The 17,873-nt window shown below is 32.5% G+C and overlaps 1 protein-coding gene across 11 annotated transcripts in view; it reads left to right on the top strand.

Moving 5' to 3' along the window:
- Micu3 (mitochondrial calcium uptake family member 3) overlaps positions 1 to 17,873 on the top strand; it is a 94,242-nt gene that overhangs the window by 59,915 nt on the left and 16,454 nt on the right. For 7 of the 11 annotated variants that reach the window (XR_012441509.1, XR_012441507.1, XR_012441504.1 and 4 more), the window contains 3 exons: positions 3,373 to 3,411; positions 9,224 to 9,319; positions 17,211 to 17,311. Coding sequence is in view for 2 of the 11 variants with exons in the window: in XM_074054736.1 (XP_073910837.1) it covers positions 3,373 to 3,411; positions 9,224 to 9,319; positions 17,211 to 17,311 (236 nt within the window). In the remaining 9 variants the exon portion in view is untranslated. The remainder of the gene's footprint in view (positions 1 to 3,372; positions 3,412 to 9,223; positions 9,320 to 17,210; positions 17,312 to 17,873) is intronic. The other 4 variants (XR_012441510.1, XR_012441506.1, XR_012441511.1 and 1 more) reach the window with 4 other exon arrangements.

The raw sequence follows: 17,873 nt of genomic DNA on the forward strand, positions 1-17,873 counted from the left end.
GGCTCTATGCTAGATTCTATTGCCTCATTTAATCTACCCAACAATTCTCTTATTGTCTATAATTAAAGATGAGGAAGCTCAACAATTTGAAAGATTAAGTATTCTCTCCAAAATTATACAACTATTAAATGGCAAAGCCAAGATTTGAAACTTTGCCTGACCAGCTCCAAACCTACACTTTCATTCATTATACCATATTTCTTCATCTGCTACTTAGATACCATAAATACAGTGAATTTTGTTCACATGTCAATGATAATTATTTATTTTGCAGATTAGTAACTATGCAGTAGTTTCACTGTTCTATATGGAATTAAAATAATTATTTTCATTTTTATTATTCTAATGTTGTATGTATTAGGTGTTTTTTAAAACATGGACTATCAATAGCAGAGTATACCATGTTCAATCCCAATATGTTTATGTATTTATGAAATATATATTTTTATCTAGTTTATAAAAGATTTTATAAATCTTTTATAAAATCTTTATATATTATATTATATATTTACATATTACTTCATAGGATAATTGACTATAACATAATTATCAATAGTTGATGAGACTTCTCTAATATACTATTGACAAAGCTTATGGAAGACAGTCTTGAAAAATCAAATGGCTGATTATAATGTTAATGAAATATATAAAGGGGAATTAGTAATACTCTGTTTAAATCAGGTGTCATAGTTTTCAAATTGTAATTTAAAAATTCTGTATGAATAGCCCCATAAATGCAATTATATAGTCTTAGCAAAGAAAACTAGAGAATTTAAATCCTTCTTAAATTTTATTTCATGTACATAATACATTGAAAGAATTAGCAGTTAACCTAATTTTGATAGATTATTTCAACTTACAATTAACTGAATAGGCAAGTTGTTAATGAAGTATCATTTAAGGAGGCCAAATTGTGGAGGTTGATAATGCTAAAAGTATTGGTGTACCTTTAGTATAAGTAAATAGTATTTCAATGGGTAGAAATTTTATTATTTGTTTACTTATACTACTTCCAGAGAGGATTTGTGGGTATTCAAGTAAAAAATGTAATGTGATCCTAGTCACTAACATTTCTTAAAATATATCAGGTAACAAAGGGAGTGAGGACAGGGAGTGGGGACAGCACACATGGGGCAAGCTGCAGTAAAACACAAAGCAGGGCCATGGGCTTCATTGCAGCCAAGGCGAAGGGGATTTAATATTGATTCAATGCAGAGGTCCCATAATAGTGACAATGTAAAGTCTCATTAACTTGAATAATTAGGAGAAATCTCTCTGAATTGCAAAATCTTAATTATACCAGCATAACATATATGCATATATGCATATATGTTTTATATGCATATAGTTCAGTGAAGTATTCCCTAGTGAATATATTGGGAAGTAGACTTAGTTTTAGAGAACAGATAAAAGTAACACGTAAATACTTATACAAGTTGTATATTTATAAAAGGATGCTTTCTAAAGTCATTTGTCTCCACAGGTACCTCAAAGATGTTTATCTTCTGTAATTTAAATAGTGCTCCTGAAATCTCATTTACATAATTTAACTATCAGAACTATTCCTTAAAATAATTCAGAAATAATACTAAGTTCAACCTGTAATTGAAAGCACTTTTCTGCAATACAACTCTCTACAAATATTCATTAATATGCTTAATAATGATGATAATTAGTTTTAGCTTACTATAGTCACACTTTAAATAATGCAGGCCTAAAATGATAAGATTCCCACTTTCTAGACAAGTGCTCTGCCACTCAAGCCATATCCCTGGTCCTTTTTACTTTTTTAGTCTCATGCTTTTGCCCAGACCAACCTCAGACTATGATCCTCCTACCTGTACTTCTTGCACACCTGGGATGATAAGTATACACCACCACACCCAGCTGGTTTTTGACCCTAGACTACCCTCTAACATGGTTCTCCTATCTCTGCCTCCCAGGTAGTTGATATTACAGGTAGGCATTATACCATACCAGCAAAATTTTATACTATTTTTGTTGTAGAGGATCCTGTTGAGTGCAAGGTGGTAGTGTCAACATGATAGTAATGACAGTGTGTTCCTATACATTGTTTTTAAGAGGTACTGGGGATTAAACTCGGAGTCTACACTCTACCACTTGAGCCACAACCCTAGTCTTTTACTTTTAGTTTGTTTTTCAGATAAGGCCTCATACTTTTTCTCTGGCTGGCCTTGGACCATAATCCTTCTACCTCCACCTCCTGAGTAGCTAGGACACAGGCACATGCCACCACACCTAGCTTCCAATTTGAACTAGGATGTCTGTAACTTTTGCCCAGGTTGGCCACAAACCATGATTCTCCTATCTCCACATCCCAAATAGCTGGGCTTAAAGGCACACACTACCATATCCAACCCTCTGCACATTCTTAAAACAATTTGGTTAAATTTTGATTCAGCTAAAATTAGCTTATTAGGAAAGTATATTGTTCACATAAAAGACAGTGTAACAAAGATTTTCAGGGTTTAACTAAATACTAGCTCTGCCATTCATTGCCTGCATAATCTTGCACAAGATTCTCTGCCTCAGGTTTTTTCATTTGTAGAATTGGAATAATAGGAATAATGACCACCTTTGACCTTTATAGGAATTAAATAAGCTAAAATACATAGCCACTTAACAGTCCATGAGATATAATAAATACTCAAAACAGTTAGCTAATGGTAAAACTAATAGAACCTCATAGCTACTTTAATTTGAATTTTAACATACCCAAATCAAAATTAAGCCAAAAATAAATTTTAAAATATTTGCCTATCAGAATAAAACTATGCTTCATAAGGAGTGAAATGAATATCACATTTTTGGGAGACACTTATATACTGAGCTTGATACCATGTCCATAGTAAATGTTTCAGTTCTCCCAGGTAAGTATTATACCTATTGTAGATGAGAAAATAGTCGCGGATTAATTAACTTGTCTAACGTCATATAATTGATAGCAGCAGAACAGGATTCCAGAGAGGGTCTCTCATACCATTTCCACTGTTGTGCTATTATCTAGAGTTTCCTCCTAGCCCATGTAAAATTCCTGAAATCTGTCTAAATAAAACTTCAGTTAAGAGACAGATGTTTTATTCAAAGCAATAATGCTATCAGGTTGCAATGGATATGGTTGAAATGCACACAGATTCACTTAATGTTTAATTATATTCGATTTTAACAACTTTGCTACTCATCTTTAACATTTATCCCACTTGTATTGTGTGTGTGCTCTATATAGAATGTAGCATAATGATTTGCCCTTCCTAATTGATTATTTTGTCGTCTTTTTCTTTTTTTCTTTTGCTGTACTTGGGTTCATTCTGAAATGTGACACCTCATTTGGCCCTTTGTGCTCTATGTCAGCGTCTTCAACTTTATGGATACCATTCTCCTACTAATAGTGTATGTACAATACTTTAAATGTTCTTTATGTATAAAGCCCTCACCTGTTATGCTTGATAATGTTATTTCTTTATATAAAGCTATTATCTGCTATTTACAACGTTTTTTAATTTGTTGAATAAAATAAGGTTCAATCAAGCCACAGTTTTACATTTCTTTCCTAGATTTATGAGGAGACTAACATATAATGAGCAATTGTATAACTTTTATTAATTGCATATCTGTAGATTAAATTAAAAGGTGAATGAACAGCAACCATCAATAACTGTGGTAGAGTAATTGAAAGTTTATGTTTTCAGCAGCATTTGAAGAGTTATATGCAAATAACAGGGTAAATAGGCTATACTTCGGCAGAACTAAATATATCCATTAATACATAGTTTTCATCAATTCTAATAAAAGCATATTAATGGGTACACCTTTTTAGTTTTCAGTATTTCTCACATTTTTACAAAAACTCTTGCTGCCTACCTACTTTTTCTGGTCTATAAAAAAATCTGGTATAAGATGCTACTTGATACATTTACTGTGTCAAGGTACTACATTATTTCTCAAAGAAAATTATTATGTTCAGGCACTTCTTGTCTTAAAAAAATTAGTAGCTCCTATAAATAATCTCCCAAGTAAGTGCATTCTTCTTAGGCTGAGCATTCTTAATTCTAGTCTCTTGAGAAAGTAAAAGCTTATTGGTTAGCCCAACTAGTAACTAACCTACTAAGAATAGGCTGTGGTGTTTTTAAAAATGTAAACATGCACAGTGTGTTTAATTTCTCCAAGGATCCTTCAGCCATTTGAAAGGATCCCTCAAACTATAGAAATTCCCCACAAGAAGCCCTGGAATTCAGGGTGACTAACTCAGTATTATGCTGCTCAGAGTGTGCTACCTGTAGAGTATAATTCTAAAACTAGGTGTATTGCCTCCTATGCAGGATAGTTAATCAAAATTCCAAACTATAAAAAACTAACTCTTGTTTTAGATTTGAACTGACAAAGTAAACAAAAGATATTTTGCATAGTGGTGGGAATGGACCTGGAACAATTAAGGAACAAGCCTAGCCTATGGGGCTCATGTATCTGACTAATGTTTTAATCCTTAAAAGAAACTAAACATTTTCTACAAAATTCACTGTTGCTTTCCATTAAATAAAGTCTATATTATCTACTCTAAATTTGTAAGATGTCTCTGTTAATCATTTCAGAAAGAATACTTGTAATAATGTATAAAATGAAAACATCATAAATTATAATGACATATGCCCTGTGAAATGTAATGATAATATTAATTACAAGTTTATGATTTATTTTTCTAATGTCATTGTAGAACCCATTTTCTGTGACAGCTTTAAAATTTTTTAATCTCATAAATAATTTTCCTATAGGATGTTTATATTTTTTAAAGCTACATTTCAGAATAATAACATTGTTAAAAGGAAGTAGATCCGAATACACCTCTAGTTTAAACATAAACAAATTGTAGTCACTGAGACATTAAGAGAACAATGTTGAAAAGCAGACTTAAATTGCCCATTTGATTTATATTATGCTTGTTCAGTTAATAGGAAAGTATATTTATGATTTTACATTTTATTGCCTACCATATTTTTCTTTCTTTTAGTTTATTGAAGATGGTTTTGTCCTTATGTAAGATGCATATATTAAAGTGAGATAACTTGATGTCATTTTTATACAGTCTTAAATGGATTACATGATTTTTCAACTCCTTAGGAATTTAGTTAGATATTTACTACAAAAGCAATGATTATTTTCAAAATCTGCAGGGAAAATTAATTAAAAATTAGAAAAAGTTCAAAAAGGCTGAAAATGTATATGAAATATCATGGATGTAAGTATTGCACAGATATGTCAATGTAATTTTATAAATCAACTAGAAATTATCTGCTAATTTCCAGAACTAAAGTAACTGAAGTAATAAAGTACCTAATTTGAGTGTAGATCATGGAGCTTTATAGAGAGATTTTTCTGGCCTATGTAGAAACCTATTCCAAACTATAATCACACTTGCAATGATTCTGCCAATATTCAATCACATTGTTTCCTCTACAAGTGAAAGATTGATGATGTCGCCTTGTATTCATAAAAATAGTTACTACCTTATATAGTTTTTGTTTCAAATAACTCAGATTCTTTTTGTATTTCTGATACAGTCAATTCTACTAGCTTCCTAAATTAATGAAAAGAAATATAAAAAAATTAAAGAAATAAATTTTTTGACTTTGGCATGGTTTATATGATTTTTAAAACTTTTTTTTTTCTTTTTTTGTGGTACTGGGACTTGACCTCTGGGTCTTCAGCTTGAGCAACTCCACCAACCCTATTTTTGTGAAGGGTTTTTCAACATAGGCTCTTGCAGAACTATTTGCCTGCGCTGGCTTTGTGATTCTCTTGATTTCTGCCTCCTGAGTAGCTAGGATTACAGGCATGAGCCTTTGGCACCTGGCTTAAAACATTATTCTTAATTACCCTAATTTCATTGACATTAGAAAATCTATCTATTTTTACATCATTTCTTTGACATTTGTTGAGTTGTGTTTTATGGACTAAAACAATGTCAATATTTATAAATATTCTTTATTTTAAAAGAATATTCATTCTCTAATTTACAGAATAGGGTTGTAATATATGTGTATATACAAATACACATATATTTTACCATGCATGCTAATTGTATGTTTTAAATCTTCTTTGTTCTAATATTTTTGTCTGCTTGATCTGTCAGTTAATACATTGAAGTACACATTACAATGAGAGAATTATTAATTGCTACTTATGATCTTCATGTTTTCTATTATATATATTTGAAGCATTATTACCTGTGTAAGAATATAGATTATTTATATCTTCTGAATGAACTTAATCTCTTATTATATGCTCAGTGTTTTTTGCCTGAAAATCTATTTGTTATCAGAAAAAACTTACCTTTATTTGGATTAATGTTTTGTATTTCCATTTTTTTCCTGTTGTATTGCTGAAATGTTCTCTGATTTTTAAAATGTATTTTTAGTTCAGAAATTTACTGAAAATAAAATATTAATATAAAATAAAATAGTTAGAAATGCTATACACCATATAGGTCAAGAAATAAAATATTGCTGTACTCCAAGAAACCCCTTCATGAATATATAATTTCTTTGCTTATGTATCCTAAATAATCACTTCTTTACTTATGTATCCTAAATAATATAGTTTACTTTTATCAATTTCTGTGGTGTACATAAATGGAATCGTCATACATAGTCCTAGGTCTTTTATTGCTATAAATGGCAATTTTCAAACAATTAGTTCTTGTGATTCTGTTACAGGGTTGAAAAGAGATTTTATGTGGATTATATCCACCTGTATATATCATATTAAAATAAATATTTAAAAATTTTTAATTAACTATTAATTTAAAATTAATTGCTTTAATGTATTTGAAACATTCATAATCCATTTTCAGGAATGGGAGTATGGCTCAAATGGTAGGGTACCTGTCTAGCAAGCATGTAGCAAGCATAAAACCTTGAGTTCAAGCCCAATACCCTAAAAAAAAGTTTTGGGCTGGAGAAGTGGCTAAAGCAATAGAGTACCTGCCTATCAAGCATGAGGCCCTGAATTCAAAACCCAGTATTACCAAAAAAAATTTAAACAATTTATTAATGCATTTTTAAAAACAGTAAAAGTCATTACATGTTAATTTAAGTATTTTTATGGAAAACAGCTTCTCAAAAATTGGGTGAAAACTGCTGGTTTCTCATAGCCATTTTTACATTCAATCTGTTACAATGTATTATTTTGGCAACAGGTACTGTTCTGTTTACTTTCAAGTGACAAGCCCAGTGCGACTTATTTTCCAAAAAACATCTGCCAAATACCAAAGTTTGAATAACCATAATTTGTCTATCAGTTGTTTTTCAAGTAAAAATGATGGTTCATGAAAAAAAGTGGTTAATTCAGCTTGCAATACAAACCATCACACTAGTGTTCTTTCTCCAGGCAGCTAATGTTCTTTAGTATGCAGCAGAAGGCCTTTTATATGCATTCTCACACCAAACATTGAAAAGATGTACTCTCAAAGTTTCAGCAAGCACATTCTTAAGTGAAATTTTTTTTTTCCTTCCTCTTCCCCTCCCCCCCTTCTCTCCAACTGTGAGTGTGTGACACTGAAGAATGTAATGACTTTGGTCATTGGTGTGACACTCCTCCTTTGTACTAAGGTCCCAGTAGTTTTATTCACTGTTACTTAAACCATCACTACAAATGTCAACATATTAATGCAAATAATGTCTTTAAGAGCCTTAAAGAAGATAATACCTGTTTTAGATTTTGTTCAGCTTTTTCAGATGTTCTCAATGAGAAATCTGGGACTAATTACAAGTCTGTCATTAATAGAAGCCTATTATACTCTTTTTCACCCTCTTTTCTTATAAGGTGGAACCTTTTTAACAGTATATTTTGTAAGTTGGGCTGGTTTCTTTTATTCCAGTTGAAAATCAGCTTTTTTGTATTTTTAGTTTTTTGGTGGTTTGAATTAAGAGCCTCATAGAAAATCTGCTTCTTAATTGGAAAATTCATTTGATTTACACTGCTATGATTACTTATTGATTTGGATTTTAGTCATTTTTATTCTATATACTATTCTTTTTTCTTTTGGATACTATTATTTTGGAGTATCCCGCTAAATAATACTCTATCATTAACATTTTATTAAATTATGAGCAGTGGGTGGTATTTTCTAGTTGATAAGATAATTAACTAGAAGATCTTTGAAATGATTCTTAGATGCCTACAGTTTTATTAATGGCACCAGACCAGTTGGTTAGTTAGTTCATTTTTTAAGACAGGGACTCACTCTGTTGCCCATTCAGGCCTTGGACTCCTGGGCTCAAGCAGTCCTCCTGCTTCAGCCTCCAGAGTAGCTGAGACTACAAGCACAAGCCCCTGTTCCCCATTAATACAATAGGAAAAAAGAGGAAAGTTCTCTTTTCACCTGTTGTGCTGCCTTTTCTTCTCTTAGTAACTGAAAGATCACCAAGCCTGAGAGCCATGTAGTCTTCCCTGATACATCTTGATAGAAACTGCTTTTGTTTTTGTTTAGAGATTCAAGTTAGGCTTGCAGGCCAACATTTTTATAAGAAGATTAAACCACTTCTTAATCTTGGCATTTCATTTTTCACACTAGCCAATACTGAGATGAAAGCTAGTGTTTTCCCTTGTAATGAAGATTACAAAGTGCCTTATCCATTGACAGTAGTCATACCTATCAAATCCCTGAGTAGCATTGAGACTTTTGATTTAAACAGCTTTATTTCTTTTTTGTAAGCTTTGAATTAATTTAAACGGTTTGTATCTTTAAAGTATGGATAAGATTATTTTGACTTTGGTTCACTAATAAGATAAACAAGAGCAACAAATATCTTTTAAATTAAATATGATTTTAGTAGGTGATTACAAAATTATCAGAATCTTCTCTATGTGCATTAACTTCACATGAGGTTTGAATAAAATTTTTATTTCACACTTTTTTTAGAAGTTATGTATCTCAGTAGATAGGCAGAGGGTGTTGATTGGAGAGTTTGATTCTTTTGACAAAGCCACATTGTACTTAGTAATTGTGGCTATACACATTGCACCTGTGAAAGTACCATGAGTTTACCAGCTGTGTAATAGAATACTGTTGTGTGCCCCAGAATACAAAAAAGGTAAGCTAATGTGTTTTCTTTTAAGGTTTGTTAGAGTAGATTTAAATTATATAAATTGTCATTCTTTGTGACTGTTCTTTAGATTTCAGTTTTTCTTCCTAAAACTTCTACAGGTACTTAAAACAGATGCTGAAGAACTTGTCTCCAGAAGCTATTGGGATACACTGAGACGTAACACAAGCCAAGCACTCTTTTCAGACCTTGCAGAGGTATAATTAAACCTCAACAAAATCCTTGTACTATTTGCCATTTTGTTAATCTAGTACTCATTTTTAGAGTTACAAGGATGAAACCAAAAATATATTATGTTTTCTCTATTCTTACTATATAAACTATAATAATTAGTATACATATAATTACCATACATAAAGTGCATTTGAATATGCTGCTGTATTGACAGGGGCATCATGACCACCTGTAACTTTCTGTGTTAATGTGTTTAATGAATTTGCTTATCATATAAAACACTTAATTCAAAAGAAATAGTTGACTTAATTATAAAGTCATATTTTAATTAATGATCACTTCGTAGAAATTTGAAAATAATAATATAGATTTATTAATGGTACATTTACAATGCTGAAATGTTTCTCTTAGTAAAAGATAACTGAGGTTTTTTTATGGGACTGCAGTTTGAACTCAGGGCTTTGTGCTTGCAATGCAGGCACTCTACCACTTGAGCCATATATCCAGTCCATTTTGCTCTGGTTGTTTCGGCTATAGGGTCTTGTGAACTATTTCTCTGGGCTCACCCTGAACCAAGATTCTACCTTATCTCAGCCTCCCAAGTAGTTTAGGATTACAGGTGGGAGCCACCAGTGCCTAGCCAAGATAACTGACTGTTTTGTTATTGTGCTGGGTGGGGGTATGTTGTGGCATTTACAAAAGTTCTTAGGGTATATCTAATAACTGACATTTATGTTAGATTTAAACAATTAAATTTCTCAGTATTAACAAGTGAGTGGCTTACCAAGAATGGGGGTACAAAGGGTTGGGGAACTGTGTCAGTCAAGGAAAGGAAAAATATTTTACTTTGACATTATTTAAGATTGCCAGTGAATGGCGAAAATAAAAGGCAGACTGACTCTACTTTAGTTTTATTATCATTTTGAATTTAACAGTGATATGTACCTTATTACTACACTCAGGATAGACTGCCTCTGCCACTCCATTCCTGTTATGCTCCCATTAATAGGGATTTTAACTTTTAAGGATGGGCTGACTCAATGTAGATTAAATGTTGTTATTAAGAATTTTATAATTAAAGTTAAAAGTTTTATAATTAAAAGTTTTATAAAAGAAAGTCAGAAGAAGCTACCAGTCTTATTGGGAAGGATTTTTCAGTTAATACTAAGAGATTTATTTTTCACTGTCTTTTTCTCTTTAAAGTTAACTTCTAATTTCTTTTTTCTATATTTTAAATTTGACTTTTAAAACTTATACCTAAAAATATAAAGAGAAGTAAACTGCAATTAGTTTTCACTTTTTGTTTGTGATATCAGGTCTTGTTGGGTTGCCCAGGGCTCAAGTGATCTCATACTTTAGCTTACCAAATAGCTGGGTCTACAGGCATGTCACTGATTTCTGTTTTCTCTGTATACTGTGCTACTCAACTGGCATCCCTAGACTAGGGCAAACACTTGGAAATATTAATCTGGTCACTCATGCTCAAATTTAAGGTCCTAAAACAAATAATGTATTTTGCCCCATATTTAATCAATTTGTGATAAATAAAATTGATGTAATTATAACCTTTTTTGAAATTACCTTTTAAATTTGAGTCATGTGTAGGAATGAAGCAGGTGTTCCATTCAAAGATATCTTAGAAGTACTTTATTTTACAATCATTTACACACAGTAAGTACACACAGTAGTCTGTACTTAAAAAGAAGAGCAACTGGAAACACTATCCCTGTGATTCCTACAAGCCAACTGTCACCTAGCTGCCTGGCTTCAAATTGACATGTCACGGTGGTCTCTCCCTGTACTAGAATGTCCTCCTCCCAAACTCCAGACTTTCTTCAATCCCATCTAACTTTACTACAGATTCTCACAGACAAATATCTTATTTATTATTTTAATTTTTTATTAATTTTATTTTTTGTTTATTCATTTATTCATATATGTATACATTGTTTGAGCCATCTCTCCTCCCTGCCCCCTGTCCCCTTCCCCTCCCCCCATCCTCCTCTCTTCCCAGCAGAACCTGTTCTGTCCTCTTCTCCAATTTTGTTGAAGAGAAAACATGAGATAATAAGAAAGACATAGCAGTTTTGCTAGCTTGAGATAAAGATAGCTATACAGAAAGATTCCCAGCATTGCTTCTATGCACATGTGTAACAACCTGAATTGGTTCAACTCTGCCATACCTCTTCACTACTTCCTGGTCATCTTCCCATAGTGGCCTCTGTCAGTTTAAGATTGCTTTATTAGCTCCTCTGCAGTGGGCACATCAGACACTTTCAAGTTTTAGGTTTCCTATCTTTCCCTATTCCTCCTGTATGTGTTCTCCCCTTAGTGTGTGACCCACATCCAATAATATTATTGAATTTGTTTTAGGTCTATAATCTGCATATGAGGGAGAAATACGTAAGAATTTTGGCCTTCTGAGCCTGGCTAACTTTGCTTAAGATGATGTTCTCCAGTTCCATCCATTTACTTGTGAATGACAGACAACATTTTATTCTTCTTTGTGGCTGAGTAAAATTGCATTGTGTATAAATACCACATTTTCTTAATCCATTTGTCAGTAGTGGGGCATCTTGGCTGTTTCCATAACTTGGCTAGTGTGAATAGTGCTGCAATAAACATGGGTGTGCAGGTGCCTTTGGAGTAACTTGAGTCGCATTCCTTTGGGTACATCCCCAGGAGTGGTATTGCTGGATCATATGGCAGGTCTATGTTTAGTTTTTTAAGAAGACTCCATACTGTTTTCCGAAGTGGTTGTACTAGCTTACATTCCCACCAGCAGTGTATGAGGGTTCCTTTCTCCCCACATCCTCGCCAACAAATGTAGTTCGTGGTATTCTTGATGATAGCTATTCTAACAGGGGTGAGGTGGAATCTTAGTGTGGTTTTGATTTGCATTTCCTTTATGGCCAAGGATGGTGAGCATTTTTTCATGTGGTTTTTTTTTTTGGCCATTTGAATTTCTTCCTTTGAAAAAGTTCTGTTTAGTTCAGTTGCCCAGTTTATTGGTTCATTGATTTTAGGGGAGTTTAGTTTTTTGAGCTCCCTGTATATTCTGGTTATCTAGTTAAAAGGTTCCTGGAAGTTAATGAAAATGAAAACATGACCTACCAGACAAGATCTTATAATTAGATTTTGAATTTAATTTAAATCTTGTGAGGTTTAATATCAGAAGACCAGGCAGGTCTTGCACACTCCGAAGATTATGTGTTTTGCAGAAGATCTTTGGAACATGGTTATCTTTCTATCAGAGGTATGCTGGAGCTGGCTTTTTCAGCTTCCTGGAGTCAGCTCTGCACATCTCTGCCCAGCTCAGCATTCTGAGACATCTTTTCAGTACCTTGAAGCTGGTCACGATAGGAGTATTAATACCACAGAAATTGACAGACAATACAAATCAGCTTTTTTTTCCCCTGGAGAACCAGTTTACCAGCACAACACTATGATCATAAGAGGCTAAATAAATTAGTAAATTGGCTTAAACATCATGAAGTAAATCTAATGGAGAGAAGATTGAAGAAAAGAAAACACGTGCTCCAATGTAAAATAATTATTTGGGAATCATACTGTTACTACTTTATTACATTAAAGAGAATAATGAGAATCAGTAAGTGTCAACTAACTGTAATTCCTTATAAGTTACTGTGGATACTGGTAGAACAGAATTATTTATAGTATCAATATTTCAGGATTCAAATTGTTGCAGAAAGAAAGCTTGGATTTCTACTTATTTATATTTGTTATATATTTAATTGGTAATTTTTGAGATAAAGTAGTTCTTCTTAAATATTATAGGTAAATTGGATGTTAGCTTCCTGTTTTCTTATTCAAGAGCTGTTTCTAATTACAGATTTTTCAATTGTAGTGAAAACATTTTTACAACTATTTTTACATGATATAATGAAAATTTGCATGTGTCACAGCTGATATCAAACCAAAATCATGCAATAAATTCATGTCATAAACACTATTTTGAGTACTACAAATGAAATTTTTTGTATTTGGTTTAAATTCTACTTATCCTTAATAAGTTTCATTATTCAAAAACGTCATTAATTAAGGAGTTTATAGGGTCACCCTCTCATGACCCAACTCTCTCACTTTACACTTTCCTCTCAATAAACTCTCCTGATTTACTCATACAAAAAAAAGAGTTTAAAGATTATAGAGCTTAATATTTTCACATTATAATCAGTGAAAATATATTGAAAGCCTTTTTTTTTATGGAATTATTTCAAACAGCTATTTATTTGTTTTTGTTGCTGAGGATTGAACTCAGGGTCTCATGCATGCTAAGCATGCACTCTACCACTGAGCAACCCCCCCACACACTATTGAGTTCCCCCCTAGTCTAAAATAATTCTTAATTAGAACAAAATTAGATAATAGAATTCATGTAAATGGTGCATGGGGTTCTTTCTTGTCTTTTCTTTGTTATAGAAACCCGTGAATTCACGAGAATTAGGGGGATAAAGTCTCTATTTTTGTTTCAACCTTCTTGTAATTTAAGTTATGTAACACTGCTAGGATACCAAGACACTGGTCTTCAGTGACTCCAAGCAGTGCTAAGTTTCACTAAATGGGAGGAGGGTTCCCCATTTCCACTTTTTAATTTTTTTTCTCTAATGTCAATGTTACTTATGCTTCTGTGGTTCTGGATTATCTGGATAAGTGCAACCTGAATCTAATAAGCCTTTAATACTGAAAGACTATAAATGAGGATCACCTCTGTCAGTGAGCATGAGAAGAACTGGCTAAATGAGGCCATTATTTAAAAGCTTGTATAAAAGCCATCTCATTTTAGTCTACTATGTCTTGAGACACAGTGACATCACTGTTACTAATTGTATTATCTGAGGTCACTAATGTGTGGTGCTCTTGGAATCTCTCACTTTAAGACTATTTTTTCGGGTTTATGCAGCATTTATTTTCAGTAAAAAGGAAACAAGTGCAGTGTAAAAATAGCTTTTTGCCATTACATTTAAAAATTACTATCACTTTTGTCACATCTAGTCCTTTTTTCAGCTTCTTGAAATATATTAATTTGGCCAAAATAAATCATAGCTAATATTTATTGAATATTTACATTATGCTACTCAGAGTGCTAAAAAACTTACATGTGTTTAACCTTTACACAAAGTTTTTAGGGTAGGTACTGTTACTACTCTTGAAGATACAAATATCCTATTAACTTCTCCAAGGTCTTTTTAAAAATGAGAAGTGTCAGTATTCAGTGTCAGCCATCTGTCTGACTCTTGAACTCATCATACACTTTATTCACCACACTTCTGCAACTTCTGATGCAACTTTTTCAACAACACCCACTTCTCTACCCAATTTTCCTCTTTCCTCCTGCCCCATTCCTCTAGCTTCTGGACACATGTCCTGGTTTTTCATGCTGATTAGCCTCTACTCTTATGCTCAGTTTAGGGCATGCTTTCTGAGATTCCTCACGCACACCTTTGTTGTTGTTGTTGTTGTTGTCGTTGTTTTGGTGGGACTAAGGTCAGGGCCTTGTGCTTATAAAGCAAGCACTCTACCACTTGATCCACACCTTCACTACATTTTTGCTCTGGTTATTTGGAAATAGAGTCTTGTGAACTGTTTGCCCAGGCTGGCTTCAAACCTCGATCCTCTCAATCTCAGCTTCTCAAGTAGCTAATATAGCCACTGTTGCCTGGCTTCCTCCACTTTTTAATATATATGGGCAATGAACTGATTAAACTAGATTTTACTAAATCATAAAACAATATTGACTATTAACACCTTTTCCCCAAATGGCACCTTTTCCCCAAATGCCATTTGCATCTCATGACAACCCGTAAGAACATTTGTATGCTTTATTTGCATTCATACATTAATTTTATCCTCCAAATTGTTGTGGATAGGATTATTCCCATCTCTCATAAAGAAACTGAAGATCAGGAAAGTCAGTGAGCCTAGAACTGCTAATTTTAAATCCTGTCCTTTCCATTAGAGCAGTCTGCCTCCTCCACTTTAAGCTGCTGGTGAAATAGTGCCTTTCAGAATAACTCAAATGACATTGTCCCCTCTCACATTTGGAGTACTAAATTGCAGGAACTGGTCTTATTTTTCCACATTCACAATGAAAAAAATAGTTTGTGACACTTGGTAATCTAGCTATGTTATTTTTTTTCTCTAGCAGTCAGATCTTGAAAGAAGTTGGTAGTGCTACAGGGAACTTCTCAAGTATTCCAACTACTGAGAATACTTAGATATTCTTAGCCAACTAAACTGAGAGTGAGTAGTAGATGTTTTCTGAACCAGTTATAAGGAGGTTATATGCTGGAGATTGACTGAAAAATCCAAACTAAATTATTTAAATATATATGGAATATTTAGGTGATTATAATTTCAACAACTTTAGATAATTAGATAAGTGTAGATTCACTACATGCTGAATTTTTAAGAGATATGAGTAATCAAAGTGGCAGATAACTTAGAAAAAGCTTAATAGATTTGAGAGACATGTTAGGGGTGAAATCAGGAGATGTAATCTCTAGTACAAAGTAATCAATAGAAGAGGAGAGTAATACTTGTTCCAGGGAGAAAGAAAATAAATATCTGACCAATGCTGACAGATAAAATAGCTATCTTCATGAAAGATTGGGAAGAGGGCTCTGAGGAATGAAAGGAATATCAAAATTTACTATGTGGAAGATGGGTGAAATAAAATTTTTTTTTGTCAGAATCCATGAAGACTGGTCTTTTGTAGAGAAGAGGTTTTTGTTTTTTTTTTTTTTTCTCTATGTCTTAAGTTTTTTGTAAAGTACTATTTTAACTACATACCTTTAATGGACATCTGCAGCTACTTTTTTAATATAGAAAATGATAGTACTGTTTAACCTCTTATTTCTCTTACATTTCCTAGGCTGATATGTAGGAGAGTTACAATCATTTGAATTTCATGCATTTTGTGCCTGAGTTTATAAAGTAGGTATGAATTAATGGCTAAGTGAAGAAGGAAGGAAGGGAGGGAGGGAGGAAAAAGAAAAACCTATATTAAAGAAGGAAGTTTTCATAATACTATTGTAAGGCCTATAATCAAATAGTTTTAAGAATATACTTGTTGAAACTTAGATTATTGAGTTGGAAAGAAAAGGAAAAATCTTTAGTTGCCTTGTGTGTTTTTTTTTTTCTTTTTTGTTTTGATTTTTTTTTTTTCTATTTTTTTTCCTTTTTTTTTGGTGCTGGGGACCAAACTCAGTGCCTTGCACTTGCCAGGCAAGGGCTCTTCCACTGAGCTAAATCCCCAACCCCAGGAAAAATCTTTGGGAATTAAGTTCTTATCCACTCAAAAGTTCTGTAGGACTTTAAAAAATTATAAATGATTTAAACTTCAGGATAAATTATTACTGTGGTTTCTTTTCAAAATATAGTCACATCTATTTAAAATATCCTGATTATGTAGTACAATAGAATATTGTTCTGGTTAAAGGAAGCCATTTCATTAAGTTTGCATATTCAATACATCTTAAGAATATTTGCCTCTTTGGATATCCTTAAAGAATTTTTTGAGTTGATTAGGAAAATCCAAACTAAATTACTTAAAAATAGCATATTTAAATGAGTACTAAAATTTTAAACTATTTTAGGTAGCGTGTAGGCACTCTGTGTGCACAATTTCAGGTTGAAAGCTTCTTAAAATATAATTGTGTCTTTAACATTTTTTTTAAGGATAAAGATCAGTTTTGTTCAAGTTTCTATTTTCAAGAATTGAGCTTCACTTTAACTATAATTATGTTTATTAATATAACCTGTTTTTCATTTTATTGTTATTACTTTTACATTCTTAATATTAATACTTACTAAATTTTTGAGAGATATTGAGTATCCCTATTCTATTTCTTTTATTATGGCTTACTTCTAAATTGTGATTTTTTTTTTAAGCGTGCTGATGACATTACAAGTTTAGTAGCAGATACTACACTTCTTGTACACTTTTTTGGAAAGAAAGGAAAAGCTGAACTCAACTTTGAAGATTTTTATAGGTGAGTTGATTTTTTACTGAAAATTGTTCGAAAGATAAAGGTCAGGCCAGCCTTTAGAAATTATCTAGTGCAGTGATAAGTCTGTTACTTTCCTCTCAACTGAAGATGCTGTATAATAAATAGCCACTTTCCTTAGTATCTATGTGCTAGTGATGATACTGAAATTATAACAGAAAGTTAGTTACCGAGTGATAAAAAAAATCTGCATTTCTGGATTGATCGGTATCTCTTATATATTCAGAAGAAACTGTACTGCTAATTCCTTAGTCTCAGTAAGCCACAGTAGCAATAACAAGCAATTTAAGTATCATCAGTACTCTGCAAGGTACTTTATTATCCCCACTTAGCAAACTGGGACACTCAACCCTAAGAGGCTGTTATTTACCAGCTACAACAGTCACACAGTGGTAAAGCCTCTCATGATTTGAAAATTTGCTGTTTTCTTTCCCATTTATAGGAATAAATTTCATGAAATTTTGTGTCCTCATATAAGTAAACTTTTTCCGTATAACCTTTTCTAGGATAGTGAATATTTATCATTTATCTTGTTCATTCTTTATTA

Source organism: Castor canadensis, chromosome 14 (assembly GCF_047511655.1).
Source record: "Castor canadensis chromosome 14, mCasCan1.hap1v2, whole genome shotgun sequence".
NCBI lineage: Eukaryota > Metazoa > Chordata > Mammalia > Rodentia > Castoridae > Castor > Castor canadensis.